Genomic DNA, 23,454 nt, shown 5'->3' with positions numbered 1-23,454 from the left:
AACACAAACACTGAAAACACACACAATAATCAAAAATACAATGATCCAAAAAGAAAATCTAAACACAATCAAACTAAGAAACCAAAAACAGTTCAAAAACAATAATCCAAGTCCAAAAACACTGATTCTAAGTCCAAATCAAACAATATCAACACTTTACAATACAGATATTACACTTTTTAAAAAAAATTGATCTATCTGCTCTCTGAAGTGTATCTAAAAATCAACGTGTATGCTCCGCTTATCAGTTGCTTCACACGAGCTGCGGTGACTTGATGTTAATTCCACAAAGCAGTTTGATGTACTTTGATGTTAATTCCACAAAAATCCTTGCTATGCGTGAAAACCTTCCAAAATGTACTTTGATGTACCTGTCACAATAACAGTGTAAGAATTAAATCTGCTATTCCAAACAAAATCAATCAATTACCTTTAACAGTCAATTTTTTTGATTCAAAAACTGTCAAGCAATTAATCTGTTTCTACTGTTTTAGAATAATGCACAAGGTTAAAAACAATGTACCTGTTTAGCTGGAATGTAATCAATATTGACTATCAAACCTGCTTCGGTTTTAAACTCAATACTAAACAGTTTACTTTACCTCGGCTGCTGTTAAGACCTGTTAAGACCTGTGAATTGCTGTTTCAGTCTTGCTGTTGCTGGGACAAAATGCTCAATACAGATTAAGCTGAAACCTTCTTCTCCACACCAACAACTACACTCCCAACACAGATACAAACCTGCTGTCAAACACAACAAACACAGCACAAAAACAGACCCTTGCTACTGTTGTGTATGAACCTGCTGTTTAAGATTTGCTGTCAAAATAACAAAATTTGCATCACAGTCAACAATATAACTTGCTGTTTCAACTCAAATCAACCAATTATATTGTAAAACAGTAAGAATCAAGCTGCTGTTACGAAAACTTGAGCTGCTGTCAAGCCTGCTTTCAAGACTTGCTTCTGTTTAGCTCATTCAACACTTGGATCCGCACCTGCTGCTGTCAAGATCACAACAACTTTAAAATGAAGCAAACAGTTACTTCTCGCACTTGAGCTGCTTTTTGGAAACCTGTTGTCAATACAGTCTAATTGCTACTGTTTCAAACAGTTCACTATAATCAGCAACAACAATGTGAAGCTACAGACAGTTTAGTTTTAAAACAGTTTAAAAACTATTCAATTACCAAAGTGAAGCTGCTGTTTTAAAAAGTTGTTGCTGCTGCTTGCTTAACACTGCATACAACACATTTGTTTAACACAGTCTGCTCAACAGTTTGCTTCCATACTGCTTCAAATCTGTTTAAAAACAGTTCAAGACTACACACTAAACTCAGTCAAGATAACTTCTGTTCCAGACTCAAAACTTGCTGTATATTACTAAGCTACACAATCTGCTTCTGTACTTGAAGTATAACAACCTCACCAACAGTAATCAAGATACCAACAGTAATCAAAACAGACTACCAGCTAGTACAATCATCACATGTGCATCAGACAACAGATTTAGACTACAAACATGCAACTGAATCAGTTCAATGAACAATTGATTTATAAAAGCAAAGAACTTGCAGTTGTGAACCTGTGATGAACCTGCTGTGAAGTTGTGATGAATCTAACTGTGAAACAGCGGCTGCTTAAAAACTACACACAATTGCTTACTCAAGAATTCATACCACACAATCTATTCTGCTCCAAGATACCTAAACTTGGTCAATCACATAGCAAAATAAGCATCTAAGCAATGAAATCCGATTGAGAAAGCTAAACTGCACAATTTCAAATGTAACAGCAAGCTATGTGATCAATTCAATCAAGCAATCTGTCTACCTACTATCTTGTTACCATGTGGGCTACTACTTTACAAAACCGAAAGCAAACTAGTTTCTTGAACCTTCTTTCCAAAATTGTATGATAAACAGTCAGATAACTTCAAATGGCAAGAAATTTCCACACAGGCAGATTGCTATTGTTCCAATCTTCAAATCAGGCAAGAAATTCTGCACAAAAACAGAAACCTAAACCTGTTGTCTATTACATAAATCTTCTTCTCTGCTGTTTACGACATTCTCCATACCAACAAACCTGTCAAGCTTGAGATTTAAATCAAATATTTCAAGTAACTAAACCAGACAGCACAAAAATGATTTAAAACCTTTCAACACATGAAACTTAACCTGTCAAGGTTAGAAGCTTAAACCGAACAGCATGAATGTTAAATCGAACAGAATATGAGACTTAACCTGACAGCATGAGGCTTAAATTGGACACTTGAAATGAGACAGCAACTTAACCAAAATGAAATATTGTTTAAAATCACAGACAATTAAGAATCCTAATGAAAACATTCAAAATAGAATCGATTCTTGTCAAGATGTTCAAAGTATTGAGTGATTTATCAAAAAGAATCAAGAAATAATGAACAAATTCGAATCTGGGTAAAAGGAATTAARCGGATTAGAAGTCCGCTCAACATWCTTCGATGCACAAATTCTAAGTCCTAAACCAATCAACTCCGCTTAAAGCAAATCCTAAACCGCTCACTAATCCGGTCAAGGGTTGATCGGTATACATGAATACCGGACAATCTGAGATGGAAGACTTACCTGTTTAGACGAATCCGAACACTATCAGATCAAGATTGATCGGTTTACCTCTCCGCTCGTTCTCCGCTCATCTCCGCTTAAGTAGTGTGCGGTGTAGATGAACACCGCTCAAGTGATGTGCGGTGAAGATGAACACCGCTTGAGAAATCCGATCAAGGATCGTGCGGTTTAACCTTAGTCTTCACGATGAACAATCCGATTGATACTTCTACAAGATGCTTCTCGGTTTATTGATGAAGATATGTTGAAGAAACCAGACTCTTATCCGGACAATTTAATGGGCTTAAAAAACATTGGGCCTTAGAAATGTTGGACGGATTAACAAAAATAAAACCAAACTCAAAATAAAACCAGATCAAAAACTATTAAAAAACACAAAAACAAAAAAATTTAACAACAAAATGGATCAAAAACACTGACATTAAAAAAAATCAAGAACAGGAAAAAACTTAAAAACACAAAAATCCGATTAAATCTTGATAAAAATTGATCAAATCAGAAAAGTTTGTGAATAACAAAGATTCACAACACGATTTCGAGCATTTTGATCATATTTTTAACACAAAAACACAAGATTTTATGAAAAAAAATCGGATCAAACAGAAAGAAAAGATGAAGAACGCGAAGAACACGAAGAACAAAAAATTCAGAAATTAAAAAAAAACACTTATCTTCTTGATTTCTGTATCTGATTTCTTGCATTCCAGCTCTGATACCAATTGTGTGTCCGAAATCACTGATCAATCTTCATATCATCATAACAATCATGGCAAAATCTTGATATTGCATTAAGATCATCAAGAACAATGTAGAGAAAAAAAGTCAATCCTTATATTTAAGTCAAACCTCTCAATACGTATGTAAATCTTACAATAAGCTCTCTTCTTACACTAATTACAAAGACTTAACCATATTTATATGGTCAAACTACAAAGACAAGTCAAAGTCATACCTCTAAAGAAAAGTCAAACACGCTGACTTTTACAATTATAAACGATTTATAAACTTTCAAGACGAATACAATTAATACTGATTTCTCAGTCCTAACAATGTTGAATCTTATTTGATACTAATCATGATCAAATGATTGAGCTATGTTATTTTAAATTTGGTTAATGTATATTCATTTGTTGTACTATTTAAATCGGTAATGAAAATTAGGATCAAATACTAGTTTTATATTTTTAATGAACTATTCTATCACACAGCCTCCCAACGGGTCCCTAGATTTTGCTAGGTGTTCTAAACCGGTGGTAGACTCAACTTTGTGGGAACAGAAGAACCAGCCCCTATCCGCTGGGCAGAGCAGGGATTCGAAGATAGATCTTAGGCCCCCCCTTCTCCCCCCCCCTTGTTGGACCCAAGTCTCCCGCTCAGTTCTGTTCGACGCAAAGGACGCCTGCCTCTGTAGCATCGGCGTGTCCCAACGAACAATCGGAGTACTCCATTGAAGAAGGAAGTGATGCGAATGGAGATGGACTGGTTCGATTGAGTGAAGAGCCGTTTGAGGAATGGTTCCCCCACTCGAAAGTTGATGCTATAGAAAAGAGAAAAAAGGCGTAAAAAGAAGATGAAAATGGTTAAAAGCCCTTGCAACTGTCATCGGAGGAAAAGGGGTCGTTCCTGCAAGCACGATGCAGTAACGTGAGAGACGGTAGGTGATAGCTTTGTTTGTGACAGAACTCTTCAAGATTCATCAGACTCGGAATTATTGATTAGAGCTTCCAATCATCATATCAGAGCAACTGTTTCTATGCCAGGTATTTCTGCATTTCTGCATTTCCTACACCTTTGGGGGATAGTCGCTTACTTGCTTTAAAAAATCTGGTGAGCATAGGAAAGGAAATTGGAATTGATATGAATAATAATATGGATATCCTGGAAAGTATTATTGGAAATGGAGGGGGAGAGATTTTATGTTAAAAATCTTGTCGTGGAATCTGAATGGGATGGGAAAGGAGTCGAAAAGGAATTGGGTAAAGAGTGCGGGGCGTAAACACAAGATTAGTTTTTTGTGTCTGCAAGAATCGAAAATGGTTGTCCAACAGGAGTGGCAGGTTGCTTCGGTTTGGGGCGGGAGTCATTTTAAGTTCCCTTCTATTGACCCGGTTTGAAAATCGTCAGGATTGATTACCATCTGGAATGACTCCTTATTCCAAGTCTCGGATGTGGAGAATGGATTTATTGCGGTTGTGGGAACATGGCTAAGCTCGAAGGTCAATCCTGGCGTGATCAATGTGTATGCACCACAAGACACTCAAAGTAAAAAGCTTCTCTGGGAGGAGTTGCTAGGAATGATAAGGACGTCTCCTACTATTGCTTGGGTTATTTGGGGGGACTTCAACGAAGTTCGGGCAGCAGATGAGCAGAAAGGATCGATTTTTGACCCTATTGGAGCTAGATTCTTTAATGACTTTATTGCTTCTGCAGGTCTTCTGGATATTCGTCTCGGTGGGTGTAGGTATACTTGGATGAACCGGGAATATTCTAAACTTAGCAAGCTGGACCTTTTTCTGGTAAGCGCGGAGTTCGTAAACGCGTGGCCTATGGTAAATTCTCTGCCTCTCTCTAGAATTTTTTCAGATCATTGCCCGATAATTTTTGACTCAAAGGGTTTCGAAGGTGGCCCTATACCGTTCAAATTTTTTAATTCATGGCTCTCAGACCAGGATCTGGAATCGGTGGTTGAAAATTGTTGGAACAAGTCCCACCCGGATTTCGATGTGTTTTCTAAGATTGAGCACCTGTCTAGAAAACTTTAACACCTTAAGATGGATATCAAAGATTGGAGGAAAGGTGTTACAAGGGACATTAAAGCGGATTGCGAGATCTCAAACAGAAAATCGCAGCGATCGATCTTTTTGCGGAGACGGGCTTGATTGACTCAAACTTGGTTAATGAAAAAGCGAATCTTATGACTAGTCTGAATGATTTGGTTGCCAACCAAGTAAGTGATCTTAAGCTAAAGGCCAAAAGTCGGTGGATTGCGGTTGGAGACGAAAATACAAGCTTTTTTCATGGCCTCCTTAATAGTAGGCGAAAAAGTTCTAGGATTCATGGCGTAAACATCAATGGTATATGGTCTTCTTGCCCAGAAAAAATGAAGGATGCGGCCCATGACTTTTTCAGTGATAAATTTTAAAGAACGATTCCCGATCAGACCTACAATTGGTAGTACGCTCTTCAAAAAACTTTCGGACTCCCAAAGGGTTTGGCTTGAGGTTCCTCTCACGGTAGACAAAATCAAAAATGCGGTTTGGTCTTGTGGTAATAATAAGGCTCCAGGTCCGGATGGGTTTAGTTTTGAGTTCATCCGCAAATTCTGGGACAAGATAGGTAAAGATTTTACGGAGGCAGTCATGTTCTTTGAAGGAAATTCGATTATAAACTCGGGTAACAACTCCTCCTTTATATCCCTTGTGCCAAAATCTAAGGACCCTCTCTCCTTCGTGGATTATTGGCCAATAAACTTAATTGGGTGCTTAAGCAAAGTGATCTCGAAAATCTTGGTGGAAAGGCTGAAAAGTCTGATTGGTTCGGTGGTGAGTAACACGCAAACGGCTTTCATCAAGGGTCGTAGCATTCTGGAGGGCCCGGTAATGGTTAACGAGATTCTTGCTTGGGCCAAACGGATTAGGAAAAAATTGCTCATATTCAAAGTTGATTTCGCTAAAGCTTTTGACTCCCTGAACTGGAACTTCATGGATGATGTTCTAATGCGGATGGGGTTTGGTGAAAAATGGAGAGCGTGGATGAGAGGCTGTATTCGTACGCCTAAAGTATCGGTTTTGATTAATGGCTCCACCTCGAAGGAATTCAAGATGGGCAGAGGCGTCCGCCAAGGTGATCCTCTGGCCCCTTTTCTTTTCATTCTTGTAGCGGAGGGGCTAAATGTTATCATGAAAGAAGCGCAACAGAATGGGCTTTTCAACGGGGTTCAATTGGAGAATCACTTGGAAGAGGTGTCTATCCTGCAATACGCGGACGGCGCCATCTTTATAGGAGATTGGACTGCTGATAACGCAATAAATCTGATCCGTATCCTTAAATGCTTTGAAATATGCTCTGGACTCAAAATCAACCCGAGCAAAAGTCGCATCACTGATGTCTCGGTTAGCAAAGACGAAATCACAAGAATGGCCAGCCGGCTCAAGTACAGGGAGGACTCGATCCCCTTCGTATACCTGGGGCTTCCGGTCGGAGGTAACATGTCATCTTTAGTTAGCTGGCAACCATCATCGAGAAATTCAAGTCCCGTCTCTCGGTATGGAAAGCGAGGCATCTTTCCTTTGGAGGAAGGTTGTGTCTTTGTAAGTCGGTACTGGGCAGTCTCGACAGCTACTACTTCTCGTTGTACAAGGCTCCTAAGAAGGTGATCAACATTCTCGAAAGCATAAGATGCCGTTTTTTCTGGGGCGGAACGGATAATGTAAAAAAAAAATTGTTGGGTGGCTTGGGATCGAATTATGAGTCACAAGAAGAGTGGTGGGCTGGGGATTGGAAGCTTACGAGCGTTAAATCTTGCAATGCTTGCCAAATGGTGGTGGAAAGAGCGCACAGAGCCAAATGCGATATGGAACTCGGTGGTGCGCTACTGCAACTCAACTCAAAGACTGGCGGGTAGAGGCAGAAGAGCTGTTTGAAATAATATTAAAAGTATTGAAAATGACCTTGTTGAGATCGGTGTCAACATCAATAGTCTGCTAATCGAAGGGCCGGATCGGAATGGGTGGTCTGGGCTGCTGGAATCGAATAACACCTTCTCTGTTAGATCCCTCCGAAGATTAATTGATTGTGTCTTGCTTCCTACTGACGATATGGAAACGGAATGGCTTAAGTGGGTTCCCAGTAAAGCAAATATCCACTTATGACATACGCTTAACAATCAGCTAGCTACAAAGGACAACCTCTTGAAGCGTGGAGTGGTTCTCAACTCGAACGAGTATCAGACGTGCTTGGCAACAGCGGAGAATTTGGACCACATCTTTCTAACGTGCTCCACTGCAAAGACTATTAACGTTCATTTGACCTTGTGGGTGAATTGGTGGCCGGCAAATGCTTCCTCGACTCGTAACATGTGGTCGGCAATTTCAAGGAAGGGGGATACGAACAGAAGAGAGGTTAGTAAGGTGATTATGGCAGCTTTCTTTTGGACCATTTGGCATCAAAGGAACCGCAAGACGTTCAACGGAAAGAGCAAATCTGATAAGGAGGTTTGTAACGAGATACAATTCACTGCGTATGATTGGATTAGATATAGAGCGAAAGGTAACAAGTCTCTTTGCTGGGAGAGGTGGCTATGTAATCCGGTTGAGGCTGTGTACTCTGTTATTAACTAGCTCCTCACTAGTCTATTTCTCCGCTCTTAATAAATTCTCTTTTGCGATTCAAAAAAAATAATGGAAGTTAAAATTCATATATGAGAGCTTGGCCTAAGATTTATATTCTTCCACTAATTAAACCAGGTAGGGATAGAAGTTGGCAATTGTATGATTTGTTCGTTAATTATCCATCTTATCAAGTTGTTAGGAAGGCTGGTAAAATAAGATTTTAAATATATAAGACCTTCTCCGTATTGAAAGATATGTTTAGGGGCATAAGTAACAGCATTTTGGCAGATATGGCAAAGATGTTTGGGTTGGCCATTGATGAGATTTACGACAGAAAAATGGAAGTAGTTTTTTGGTGAGTATTTCCATGTTTATGTGAAAATGTTTATGTGGGAGCGAGACGTGCGTGCTAGGGAGGATAAGACGTATACATGGAGTTAAATTGTAAAATGTGTGCATGAGACTTGATAAATTGACCCACAGGGTGTTCTCGTTGATATTTCCTTTGGTTATAGATACATAACCCTTTCTAGTTTTCTAGTATGAATGTTCCTTTGGAGGGTATTATTTGGGATGGTTGGTAGCAATCTCACTTCTTCTTGTTTTTTTTTTCTTCAATCAAATCTTGATCTTAAACTATTATATTACTTATTCGTACCAAACACTTTCACATTATAATACAACAGAGTATGATACATATGAGAAAGGGGAAAAAAAGTTTTCTTATGGGTTATTTCCATTTGATAGATAACTACTGGACTTCCATGGAAGGATCTCAGTAATGTTTTCAATGAAGACCATAAGCTTATTCATACCATATGAAATACATTGTCAAGACTATCTTGGAATAATCTCGGATATTGAAGCATCATTAATAGAAACCTGAGAAGAGCTATATCTTTTAGTTGTTCCTGAGCCACTTGTCCCTGAAGTACTAGTGTACCCTAGAAGTGGCATGTCGGGATCAATACCGCTATGCATGAAAAAAGCTGGTTCAGATGGTAGTCGAAGAGTAAGAGAGAAACTATTAAGCATAAGTACAACTGAACCCATGGTTGGCCTGTCAACAACATTATTTTGAACGCACAGTAAACCAATATGGAGGGTTCTCATGATTTCATGCAATGAACTTGGTCCAACCACTAATGCAGGTTCTATCATATCAGATATATTTCCGTCTCTCCAACTTTTCCAAGCCTATAAGAAATTAATCAATCTTTTAGTACCAGGATGTGGTTCAGTTTAGTTTTAACTATAAATGATGCAAAATATGTTCATTACGAAGTTATGTTTCATGATTCTCAACCAGTACTTACATAGCTAAGAAGATCTTCAATGCCCTTCCCGATCCGAAAGCAGGTGTTCTTTTGACCGGTTATTATTTCAAGCACTAATACTCCAAAGCTGAAAACATCTGACTTTATGGAGAATTGGCCATGCATTGCATATTCTGGTGACATATAACCACTGTAGGGTCGTTTTGAGAGAAAGAAAGTTAGTATTCCCGGGCTATTTGGAAAATTATGACAAAACACATAAGATGTGAACATATAATTGGTTCTCATTGTTGACAAATTAGATATATATTAAAGCCCAATATTATCAAAAGTGAATTTGAATATTAATTAAACAATCTAGAAAGATTTCTCATTAGTGATTTTCATTTAATAATGGTATACTTACTAAGTTCCAACAATTCGATTTGTGCTTCCATGTGTTTCTTCAGGGTTAAATAACCTTGCCATGCCAAAGTCTGAAATTTTTGGGTTCATTTCAGCATCTAGCAAAACATTACTAGCTTTCATATCACGATGGATTATCGTCAAACGTGAGTCTTCATGAAGATAAAGAAGGCCTCGAGCAACCCCTCTTATAATTTTGCTTCGTCTATCCCAATCAAGAAATGTACGCATACTTGGATCTCCTACAAGTGCTAACAGTTCTTAGTGACAATGTTTCAATCAGAAAATAAAAAGATATGTAAGGGATGAAATGCTTAGACATCCAGATTTTCAAATGGCATTACCAAATATAAATTGATCAAGGCTAGCATTTCGCAAGAACTCGTATATGAGAAGCCTTTCTGTTCCTTCAATGCTGAAGCCAAGCAACCTAACCAAATTACGATGTTGTAGCTTTGCTACAAGCACGACCTCATTCTTGAACTCAATTTCACCTTGTCCAGAATCCTTTGATAGCCTCTTTACTGCTATTTCTTCTCCATTTTGGAGCTTACCCTGAATATGAAGGCATATTAATGTTTTAAACTTTCATGTAAATTTAAGGTTCTTATTATATTTGGCATATATAATACACAAAATAATCTAACAGAAAGAATTTTGTCTTGTGGGCTACCTTGTAAACGGACCCAAATCCACCTGCTCCAAGCTTATTGTCCTCGGAGAAGTCATTTGTTGCTTCTTCGACTAACCCAAAGTCGTATTGCAATGATTCAACATTGCTGATATCCACTGTTTCATCTAATGGGAGAAGAATAAGTGTTGAATTGAAAGATTATTTTTCAAGTTCTCTCTTATCATTAAAGCTATAATGATTGACCAATGATATAATACAACCTCACTATATTGGTCATCACCATCTTAAATTTGTGGATTACATTTCTAAACGTTAGATATATACTGGTAAGTATATATAGTGGTAAGTGTATATAGTGGTATTTCTCATTTAATTAAGTTGGATCAATGGTTCAATATTCATCTCAGATATTACAAGAATCTCGGAGTGCATCTTTGTTTAATCATGACCATGTGACTTTATGCTTTATTCATCTAAAAGTAATATACGTCCAAAGTTGATGATAACATGAAATATGAATAATATTATAATGTCACTTGGAAACTTACCCTCAAGTTTATGGACATAGTTTTTCTTCCGCTTCAATACCATGAAAATGCAAATGGTCGCCATTATTATCACACCAACTGTTGGAATAACAATAATGATCACAGTGCGAGTTGTGCTCCTATTTGTGCCTGCAAATATCATCCATGAAAAAGCAAATGTGATGCATTTTGATAGTAATTTGGTTAACAGACGTCCATACAGGTAAATCATTTTGTTTTATTATATTGCTTCAACAAGCTTAGTCTTAAGTATGTATATGTTTGCGTATATCGTATAATACATAGACAGATACGTGTGTGTGTGTGTATATACGTGTGTGTCCATGAGATAAATTAAAATCCAAAAAAGCAATCCAATATTGTCGGAATACAGTTATTTGTTTCATGCAATATTTGTTGATGAATTTACATGGTTGTATCCCTTACGAAGAAAGTGTGAGTTTTATGACGTGTTTCTTCAATTCTATAAATTTGTTGAAACACACTTCTCTGCCAATTTTAAGGTTTTTCAGATTAATTCTCACTCCAACAATGCAGCCAAGTCCAACTCCCAATAGTGTTGTTGGAAGCACCAGAGTTGGAAGAAAGTTGTATTCACTAAGAAACACACAAACTTTCATTGTTTTTAGTACAAACAATTTACACATATATATACAGGACTAACCATCGCAACCTTTTTCAATATTGACGGTTGGTAATGGTGACTGTTGACAAAAGGTAACAGACACAACTGTCACATGACAGTTAATTAACCATAGTTAGGAAGTCTAGTTTAGTTAAATCCAATATTCCCCCTTAAACTAGACTTGTATAACACCTAGTTTATTCTTCATCTTTAAGAAATCTCCAATCTTTAGAGCTTTAGTGAGCACATCAGCTGCTTGATCACTTGATTTGCAGAAGATAACTTCAACTTCTTCATATGATACCAACTCACGAAAAAAATGATATTTGATCCTGACATGTTTGCTTTTGCCGTGATAAACTGGATTCTTGGTTAATGCTATCGCTGATTTATTGTCGCAATAAGTCACAGTCGGTTCCTTTTGAGGATGTTTTAATTCCTCAAGTATTCTCCTCATCCAGATCGCCTGGCATCCTGCTAATGTCACACTCATATATTCTGCTTCTGCAGATGACAAAGCTACAACCTTTTTGCTTCTTAGACTGCCAGGAGATCATACCTGAACCCAAACTAAAAGTATATCCGGAAGTACTTCTGCTATCATCGATGTTTCCTCCGTAGTCACTATCACAATAAGCAATTAACTTGGGAGTTTTAACCTTCTGATATAAAATACCATGATCAGATGTTCCTTTGATGTATCACAAGACTCTTTTCCCAGCCTCCCAATGACTTTATTTGGGCGATTCCATGAATCTGCTCAACATGCTTACCGTGAACATGATATCCGGTCTATATAAACTTGAGTCAACTTTGCCTTCTTTGGATTCTTTGGTTAACTTGAGACCAAACTCCATAGGTGTTAAGCAAGGATTTGCGTCAGCCATCTTGAACCTTTTTAGAACTTCGAGTGCATATTTTCTTTGTGAAATAGCTATCCCATCTTTTCTTTGTTTTACCTCTATACCCAAGAAATAATGAAGATGTCCCATATCTGTCATCTCAAATTCTTGTTTCATAGAATGCTTGAACATCCTTGGGCAGTTTCCAGTGAAGACTAAGTCATCCACGTAAAGACAAACAAACAAGAACTCACCTTTGTGATCTTTGATGAATAACGTATGCTCATAAGGACATTTTCTGAACTCGTGTTTCTCAAAATAGGTGTCTATAAGACTATACCAAGCACGAGGTGCTTGTTTTAGTCCGTATAAAGCCTTCTTCAAACGACATACCTTTTGTTCTTCATTTTTCTTTACGTAGCCAGGGGGTTGATCTATATATACCTCCTCATTCAAGTACCATTTAAGAAACGCAGACTTAACATCCATTTGATGGATTTTCCAACTGTTTTAGGCTACTAAGGCTAGAACCAATCTGATGGTTTCCAAACGTATTACAGGGGTGAATACTTCATTATAATCAATACCCATTATTTGTTTGTACCCTTTCACAACTAAACGTGTTTTGTATTTGTCGACGTCTCCATTTTCTTTTAACTTCGTCTTGTAAACCCATTTGACACCAATGGCTGTGTGTCCTTTGGGTAATTCGACCAGATCCCAAGTATCATTTTTGGTGATGGACTTAATTTCTGAATCCATTGCCTTTCGCCATTTCTCACTTTTATAGGCTGCTTCGAACTGAGTCGGGTCGGCATCCGCGAAAAGTGCAAAATCCACTAACTCACTATCCTCAATTTGCTGTGATCTACTATAAATCTCACTTAAGTCTTTCATTTTCTGTGGTCCAGAAGAGTCATCATATGATGATGACATAGAGAATGATGGAGAGGATAGTGGTGTTGAGTTAGGAGAAGAAGTAGGAGTAGATATCTTACCTTCGTTATGTGTAGCATCTTCTTTATCACATTGCAAACTTTCTTCATCAGGAATAATGGCAGATGATCCATCTGCTTCTTGTGACCAATCCCATGACTTATCCTCCATGAATATCACATCCCCACTTATCACTACCTTACTTGTAATTGGATTAGAAATTTTGTATGCTTTGGAGGTCTCATTATAACCAACAAAGATACATCTTTCCGATCTGTCATCTAACTTACTGCGTCCAACATTAGGAATATGGGAATAAGCTATGCACCCAAACACCCTTAGATGAGCAACTGATGGTTTGATCTTACTCCACGCTTCTTGTGGTGTCATTCCTTTCAAGTTATGAGTGGTTGCACGGTTTAAAACATAAATTGCATAAGCCACTGCTTCAGCCCAGAATTTATTTGGTAATCCCTTGTATTTGAGCATACTTCTTGCTAGTTCCATGAATGTTCTATTTTTTTCTCTCCGTAACTCCATTTTGTTGCGGAGTATAACGAGTAGTTTTCTGATGGTTAATACCGTTTTCCTTCAAAAAAGTCTCGAACTGATGATATGTGTACTCTCCTCCATTATTAGACCTCAAGATCTTTATAGTATGTCCACTTTGGTTCTCAACAAATAATTTAAAATATTTGAAATTGTTGAAAACTTGTGCTTTATCATTCAAGAAATAAACCCATGATTTTCTACTGAAATCATCGATAAAAGTGAGTATGTACTTATTTCCTCCAATCGATAGTGTCCTCATAGGACCGCAAATGTCTATATGGACTAATTCGAGAGGTTGGGATGCTCTCCATGCTTCATCTCGTGGAAAAGAGCTCCTGGAGTGCTTTCCAAGTGTACAGGCTTCACAATCTCGATTTGTGATGTCAAGGCTCGGTATTCCTCTTACCATTTAGGTCCTGCTCATGTGAGTCAAAGACCCAAGATTTAGATGGCCAAACCGCAAGTGCCAAAGCTTTGATTTGTCTGTGATGGGCGTGCTAAAAGCTGATAATACATCCTTGTCAAACTCAAAAGGAAACATTTTATTTGCCGTCATCTTGACACTACCTAGGAGATTTCCTTCAGGATCTTTGATGATACACTTGCCATCGATAAAATGGACGTCATATTTCTTTAAAATTAACTGCCCGACACTCAGCAGATTATGCTTGACAGCTGGTACGTAATAGACATCACATATCTTCTTTTTACCAAACTTTGTGTTTACTAAAATATTTCCTCTTCCCTGGACTTTGTGCTTTCTCTCATCTCCTGTCCTTACTTCACTTTGAAGTTTATCATCTAAGGTTTCAAATATTTCTCTCATACCGGTCATATGATTGCTGCATGCACTATCTATGTACCAAACCTTATTGAACGTGATTCTTGAATTATCCCACGTCATGAACATAATATTAGGTTCAGTAGGCTCATTTTCATGCATAAAAGTATAGTTGTTATTTCTTTCTTCAGCCTGTTTCTTTCTGCAGAACTTGATCGTGTGCCTGTATCCTTGACAGTGGTAACATTGGATTTGAGACAGAGGTTTTCTTCCCCTGGATGAACTTTCACCATGTTCTCCGTGACTTTATTCCTCATTGGAACCCCTTCTTTTCTCATAATTCTTCGATTTATCTTTCTCGATCGAAACTTGTGCTTGAAATGCCTGATCAATCGGAGACATATCAAACTGCTTTAATCTCAATTCGTGAGACTGTAAAGTCCCCAATAATCTTTGAAGAGAAAGAGAAGACAAGTCATTTGACTCCTCAATCGCCACCACAACGTACTCAAATTTTCTCGTTAAACTTCTCAAGATTTTCTCAACGATCCGTTTGTCCTCTAATGTTTCACCATTAACCCTCATCTGGTTAACCAAAGTGATTACCCTGTTATAGAATTCTTCAATCAATTCGAACTCTATCATTCTGATATTATCTAGTTCGCAGCAAAGAGTTTGAAGATGAATTATCTTTACTCTTTCTTCACCTCTGTACGTTTTATGTAGCATTTCCCAGGCTTCCTTGGATGTAGATGTTGTAGAAATTCTTTCAAATATGGCATCATCTACTATCTGATAGATGAAGAAAAGAGCCTTCTTATCTTTCATTTTGTTTTCACGAAACTCATTCGTTTGTGAGGGGCAGACTCGGCAGAAGGTTCCCTTTTTCCGTTTTCAACAATTTGTCAAAGATCCTACGATTCATATAGAACTTTCATCTGGATACTCCATTGATGAGAATTGCGATTGTTTAACTTAGGAAGTTGTGGCTGCATTAGATTTCCGTTATGTGATGACATTCCTTTTTCAATTTAAGAACCATAGGCTCTGATACCATTTGTTGTTGGAAGCACCAGAGTTGGAAGAAAGTTGTATTCACTAAGAAACACACAAACTTTCATTATTTTTAGTACAAACAATTTACACATATATATACAGGACTAACCATCGCAACCTTTCAATATTGACGGTTGGTAATGGTGACTGTTGACAAAAGGTAACAGACACAAATGTCACATGACAGTTAATTAACCATATTTAGGAAGTCTAGTTTAGTTAAATCCAATATATAGCTCGTCCCGACTTACTACTAGTCCCCAGTCTGCACTACCGTCTATGTCACTGGTCCATGTTTCTGTGCTTTACATGCCTCTATCTCCAGGCATTCAGTTTAGCTTGAGCTTAGACTCCTTTTAAGGACCCCACTCTTTATCGCTCCTTTGTCGACGCTCTTCAGTAGTTGACAATCACACAACCGGATCTTTCTTTTGCAGTTAACTTTGATAGTCAATTTCTCCAAGCTCCTACCGACTCACATTTTCAGGCAGCCAAGCATATTCTGCACTATGTTAAGGGTACGATCTATCTCATTTACTCGTTTTGTTGTACCGACTAGCATTCTTCGATACTCTGATGAGATTGGGCATGGTGTCCAGAAACACGTCGGTTTACTTATGGCTATGCCACTTTCGTGGGTCACAATCTCATTCCCTAAAGTGCAAAGAAGGAACCTATTGTCGCACAATCTAGTTGTGATTCTAAGAATCAAGTTATGGCTAACACTGTCACTGACATAGTTTGTGTTCATCATTTACTTGGCGACCTTAAAGCTCTCCCCTCAACACCTCCATTGTTCCATTGTGACACCCGTAGTGCCATTTTTGGCTCAGAACCAGATTGCTCACCTCCAAATTTTTTTTTTGAATGTAACTGTTTTCGGATGATAAACTTGTTAGCACCTGATTAATTTTTTTTTGTTAGTAAACCGTCGTCCATGCATGTGGTTTGATCAAAATTGCGGTTTTCATATTTTTTGGTTTAAAAATCATGGTTTTCGTCCATATGGTTTGTAATTTATTGCTATTTTCGTCCTTATAATTTATAATTATGGAACTGATACAGTGAATATAATCCCTGATTTCTTGGAATTATTTTTCCTTTTGTAACAGATTTGCTAGTTATTTATATATTTTGGTAAGTTTCTTTTTATTTTATCAAATCCCTTTAATTATGGGATTCAAGTTAGGTCTCTAAGCTGTTTAAATACCCTTTTTGCTTTTCAATGAGAATAACAATAAAATTTCTCTGAAATTACATGGTATCAGAGCTACAAAGGTATATGTTTTAACAACTTCTTATTTGTTGTTAATAATCAGAACCAATAATCGAGTTTCAACATGTCGGAGTCTGAATCAAACTCCACCATCACATCTACCGATTGATGAACACCAGTAGTTGACTACTGTCAATCACCGATGAAAATCACTGTGCATCGTTTGAATGGTAAAAACTATCTGGAATGTTCACAATATGTGAAACTCGCCATTGATGGTCGAGGTAGGGCTTCTTGATCGGTGAAACTTCAAAACCGGTCTAATTTGATCTAGAATACCATAAATGGTGTTCTAAGAATTCTTTTGTAACTGTGTGGCTACTCAATCAATGAACATCTCCATTGCTAAGCCACATATGTTCATGAAAACCACAAAGGAAGTGTGGGACTCTTCTCGAGCGACATATTCAGACCTGGAAAATACTTTCTAGATATTTGAAATTAAAACACATCTGGGGCAAGCCAAACAAGATAACCGTTATGTTACCTCTTACTATAATGAGATGGTAGCATTATGGAAAAAATTGGATCAACGCCACGATGATGTGTGGGAGAGTTCTACAGATTGTACTCGACAGAAAATAAAAGAGGAGAATGAACGTGTGTTCATGTTCTTAGCTGGTGTTCACCCAAGTCTCGATGAAATTAAAGGAAGAATTTTTGGCCGAGAGTCTCTTCCATCCATCCGAGAAGTTTTTTCAAAAGTAAGACTTGAAGAAAGCTGAAGAAAAGTAATGACAAATGGGATCCAACCTACTGATGTCGAGGACACAATAACCCTACTTGTCTGTGGCATAGAACAAGCGGGTGATACAAAAAAGAAACCTTATTGTGACCATTGTAAGAGGTTTTGGCACACTTGGGATAAGTGTTGGAAGCTTCACATTTCTATCGACTAGAAGAGCAAGTCTGAAAGAGCTCTATAAACCACATTTGAAACGACTCAAGACACTAAAATCCAACCAGGACAGTCTCAATCAAATAGATCAGCTCCTAAAATTACTTACAGCCAGACCAATGTCTTCTTCTGCTGACCCATCTTGTGCCTATGTGCAATCTGGTAAAAACACCCCTTCGTCTATCTATTCATCTTCTCATATGTGCTTACAAAATACATCAACGTAGATCATTGATTTAGGGGCATCTAATCACATGACCTCTTGTTTGAATCTCTTAAATTCTTATAAGCCTTGTGTAGGAAATAGAAAAGTGTGAATGTTGATGGTACTTTTTCTAGAATAGCAGGAGTTGGTGATATAAAAATATAATCAGACTTCATTCTTTCTAATGTTCTACATGTTTCAAAACTTTCTTGTAATCTCATCTCTATTCACAAACTCGTTGGTGACCTTGATTGTCGTGCTTCGTTCTTTCCTTCCATTTGCATTTTTCAGGACCTAAACTCAGAGAGGATGATTGGACGTGTTGATGAATGTGGTGGACTCTACATACTAGATGAAGGAATCCACTCTAATAAGAAGACTTCTTGCTTCTTCACTGCATCTGATTTGAGCAATAAGAGATTTATTTATGGCACTTTAGACTTGGACATCAAAGCTTCCTTTATTTAAAACATTTTTTTCCTATGTTATTTGGTGATAAAAATCCCTCATCCTTTTAATGTGAGATTTGTGCGTTAGCAAAACTACACAAAAGTACGTATTATCCACAACCATATAAACCATTTATGCCTTTTGCTTTGATACATAAGGACATATGGGGTCATTCTAAGGTCACCACGTGTCATGGGAATAGATGGTTTATTACCTTTATAGATGATCATACAAGGGTTTGTTGGGTCTATTTGCTTAAAAAAAATCAGAAGTTGAACATGTTTTCATAAAATTCTATAGCATGATTCTAACTCAATTTGGCACTAAGATTCAAATTCTTAGAACTGACAATGGTAGGGAACATTATACTAAAACTCTAGGGAACTTTTTAGATGCTCAAGGCATAGTTCAACAAAGCTCACGCGTAGATACTCCACCACAAAATGGCATAGCCAAAGGAAAAAACAGGTATCTGCTTGAAATCACTCGGGCTTTAACTATTTTCAACTGAAATACCAAAATATTTATGGGCATATGCTCTACTGCATGCTACATATTTAATGAACCGAATGCCATCTAAATCTTTAAAGTTTCAAACACCCATATCTGTTTTAGAAAGTTCTTTTCCAAGGTCACGATTATTTTGTTCCATGCCTTTAAAAGTTTTTGGTTGTACCGTGTTTATTAAGAACACCAATATCAACCTTGGCAAATTAAACCACAAAGCCTTCAAATGTCTTTTTGTAGGAATCACACCACATAAAAAGGGATTTTAATTTTTTTCATCCAAAAATGGGAAAAATGTCTGTTACCATGGATGTTAAGTTTTTTTTGAAAATATTCCTTTCTTTAAATCTCGTCTTCAGGGGGAGAATAAAAAAAGAAGACTTAAATTTTTTGGATCTAGTATTTCCAACTATATTTGAGCCATCTGCATTTGACCCAAATCCCAAAGATTCTCCAATCTTGAACACGAGAAAAATGTAGATGTTCTAATAGAACCACCATCAGATCGAGAAAATGAACATAAAATTCCTCCTAAAGAAACTGAAGTACCATTTGGACCTCAACAAGTTACTCAAGAGGATTGTATTGAAAAAGAACATAATAGTTCAGAAAAGTGTATGAGCGAAGATTCCCTCCAAAACAAAGAGTTCAACACACTCGCAGATCCTAATTTCGAACCAAGGAAGGAACCATCTCTTGGTAAGTCATGTGACCTGAATGTTCCAATAGCCTTGAGAAAAGAAAAAAAAACGTGCATGTGTTAAATATCCTATGTCCAATTACATGTCTTGCTCAAAACTTTCACCAAATACTCTGCTTTCACTTCAAATGTGTCCAATGTTCAAATTCCTAACACTATACAGAAAGCCCTTAAAAGTCTATAGTGGGAAAAGGTTGTTCTAGAGGAATTGAGTGCTCTTAAGAAGAATCAGACGCGACATGTTGAATATCTTCCGAAATGTACTCTCACAGTTGGTTGTAAGTGGGTATTTACTCCAACATTTAATGTTGATGAAGCCCTTGAAATATATAAAGCAAGGCTAGTAGCCAAAGGTTTCACACTAACCTATATATGGCATTGATTATATAGAAACATTTGCTCCAGTTGCAAAGTTAAATAACATAAGGTTTCTACTTTCATTAGTAGCAAATCTTGATTGGCTAATTAGACAATTTGATGTGAAAAATGCTTTCTTGAATGGCAAACTAGAAGAAGAAATTTATATGTTGCCACCACCTAGGTTTGAAAGTAACTTTGGCACAAAAGTGTGCAAATTAGAGAAAGCTTTGTATGAGCTAAAGTAATCCCCAAGGGGATGGTTTTGACGTTTCACTCAAGTAGTCAAAAGTCACATATACAAACAGGTTCAATCTGATCATACTCTATTCACTCGATTTTCCTCAAAAGGTAAAGTTACAACCTTAATAGTTTATGTAGATGACATACTCGTTACAGGTAATGATCATGAGGAGATGGAAAGAATGAAGGACCGACTTGCTAAAGAGTTTGAAGTAAAGGACTGTGGAGAAATGAAATACTTTCTAGGTATGGAAGTTGCAAGGTCAAGTAAGGGCATTGTATTGTCACAAAGGAGATACGTTCAAGAATGAGTGCATGCCGACCAATAGATACTCCAGTTGACCCCAACAAGAGGTTGATGGCATTACTAATGGAAGTAGGTTGATATTCATCAATACCAACAGTTAGTTGGAGGGTTGATTTACTTATCACATACACGGCCTGACATTGCTTTTGCAGTTAGCATGGTGAGCCAATTTATGCATTGTCCTTATGAAGAACATGAAGAAGCCGTCCACATAATTCTTAGATATTTAAAGAGTTGTCCAGGCAAAGGACAACTCTTTTAAAAAAAAAAAAAAAAAGGAACCATTGGAGCCTTCATTGATGCAAGCTTGACAGACCTAAACATGAGCAGAAGATCTACATCGGGATATTGTACTTATGTATAGGGAAATCTTGTCACGTGGAGAAGCAAGAAACAAAGTGTTGTATTCAGAAGCAGTGTAGAAGCTGAATTCAGATCAATGACGCATAGCATATGTGAAATAATCTAGATCAAAAGGGTCTTTGCTGACTTAGATTTAAAGGTTGAGCTATCTATGAAGTTGTTTTGTGATAATAAAACAGCCATTAACATCTCACAAAATCCAGTCCAACATGATAGGACAAAACACATTGAAGCGGACCGACATTTCATAAGGGAAAAGTTGGATAATGGGACTATCTGTATTGCATACATCCCTTCCAAAGAGCAAACAACATATATCTTAACCAAAGGACTATTTAGACCGGCATTCCCAAAGAGCAAACAACATATATCTTAACCAAAGGACTATTTANACAACATATATCTTAACCAAAGGACTATTTAGACCGGCATTCCCAAAGAGCAAACAACATATATCTTAACCAAAGGACTATTTAGACCGGCATTCGATCTTTTTATAGACAAGTTGGGCATGTATGATATATATGCACTAACTCGAGGGGGAGTGTGGAATTGATACAATGAATATAATCCCTGATTTCTTGGGTTTATTTTCCCTTTTATAATATATTTGGTAGATATTTGTATAGTTTGGTAAGTTTCATTGTATGTTATCAAATCCCTTAAATTATGAGATTCTAGTTAAGTCTCAAAGCTGTATAAATACCCTTTTTGCTTTTCAATCTGAAATTATAATAATTTATTGTTGTTTTGTTCTTTGTAATTTAAATTCTTTTGTTCCCTTCTACTTCAAGATAAAAATTAGTCTATTAAGAATTTATTTGTATGTCAGATTTATTTTAATATTTTTTATATAAATGTTCATTTTCTTTTTTCTTTATTTTATATTTTTTTCTTATAAAATTTATGGCCAATAACTTGTTGACGTGTGAAGGAAGGTTGATGTAGACGTAAGTATGATATTTTTCTTCATGTCTTGGTCTTTGTCAAGTATCCATCAATGTTGAACAAAGACTATTATTACTCATATGGAATGATAGGAAAAATTTAATAACTTGTAATATACTTCTGGTTCAAGGGGTTACAACATACATACCTGGTGTTGCTGGAACAGGCGGAGACGGCTCAACTGGCGGTGACGGGGGAGGCGATGGCGGAGATGGTGGTGGGGGGATAAATGAGGTGTTGATGTCAAATTGATATATCTCAAACCTGATGTTACAACTTGCTGTAAAAACTCTTCCTCCAATCTTCCCGTCGCAACAGCTTGGAATTCGATTAATTGCGGATTCCAAACAAGTATTGCACTGCTGCTCCGATAAATATGGCACACACTGTGCAAGGCCACGTATTGTTGCGAAATCAGGCCCACTTGTGTTACCCATAGCAAACTTCAGCAATGAACCACCAACAGCTGCTTGGCTACTCAATTGGTTCATCAACGGTCTCAGAGCCGCATTGAACTGCGCCTTATTAGATGCGTTGTTAACGTTCGACAAGTAGACAACATTTTTGTTCATATCAAAATTTCCCAATATAGTGGCATTAGAGTACCTCAAGAGACAAATATCATAATATGTTATTGCTTCTCTTTGATTAGGACAAGCTTGTCTTAACTGAACAATAGAGTCATTCAAACAACTTCGGCACAAGTCTGGATCCACGTCTGCTCGACAAAGTGAGATTGCGTTGGCTGTATCAGGCCCTTGACCTTCAGAGGAGTTAAAAAACCCGTAGCCAGAGTTTCTGTTGGAGAGGGAAGAGATGGTGGCATCAAGATTTCTAGCGTAACTACTGTTGGGGGTATAAGTAGTAGCATTTTGGCAGATATGGTAAACGTATTCTGGTTGTGCTTTGACATGAACGTTGATTAGGTATATGAAATTAAGACAGAAAAATAAAAGCGGTTTTCCGGTGAGTATTACCATGCTATTGTAACTCCCTTAGTTATGTGGGAGAGAAAGAGAGAGGGGAGGATAATATAGTTAAGAGGCTAGAAAATGTTGAAGTTGAATTGTAATGAAACTTAATAAATTGACACCACCTGTGCTTTCCATGATGCTTCCTTTGTCTGAAGGCACAGTTTCTAATTTTCAAACCTTGACAAAGTATTTATGAATTCTAATAAATGATATGAAACTCTTCTTTACACATTATGATTACACCTAATCAAACAAATTATATTGAAACTACGTATCCCAAATATAACCCATCTTATTTCATGAATTATTATCCTCATTTACCTTAATGAGTCATGTTTTTCTTGTCAAGCTCATACTTTACCTTGCTCCCATTGTTAACTTCAATCAGGTGCAAAAAAAAAAAGAGATTTTATGAATGATTCAATAGAAAAAGACAAGGTTTGAAGTCAAAGATCCCATTTATAACTTTTGTTATACATCTGAGTAATGAAATGTAATCAAAACAAAAGGAAGTTCAGTACCAACAATACATCTGAGGGGTCGAAACACGGCAGGTGTTTGGCTGCTCAGATTCGCGGTATTATTATTTATTATTAGCAACGATAAGTTGTCATTGTATGTGTTGTAAATT

At 37.2% G+C, this 23,454-nt stretch overlaps 1 protein-coding gene across 1 annotated transcript; it reads right to left on the bottom strand.

Moving 5' to 3' along the window:
- Positions 1–8,756: 8,756 nt before the first annotated feature.
- Positions 8,757–22,829, bottom strand: LOC112519655 (putative receptor-like protein kinase At4g00960). The gene is made up of 7 exons (XM_025127872.1): positions 21,998–22,829; positions 10,792–10,932; positions 10,295–10,410; positions 9,966–10,176; positions 9,623–9,860; positions 9,256–9,406; positions 8,757–9,136 (listed from the first exon to the last, which is right to left on the bottom strand). The coding sequence occupies exons 1-7, from the start codon at positions 22,827–22,829 to the stop codon at positions 8,777–8,779; spliced, it is 2,049 nt and encodes a 682-aa protein (XP_024983640.1). The 3' UTR covers positions 8,757–8,776.
- Positions 22,830–23,454: the final 625 nt, after the last annotated feature.

The sequence above is a fragment of the Cynara cardunculus genome (assembly GCF_001531365.2).
Source record: "Cynara cardunculus var. scolymus isolate 2C chromosome LG 10, CcrdV1, whole genome shotgun sequence".
Lineage (NCBI taxonomy): Eukaryota > Viridiplantae > Streptophyta > Magnoliopsida > Asterales > Asteraceae > Cynara > Cynara cardunculus.
This window is presented reverse-complemented; position numbering and strand designations above follow the sequence as displayed.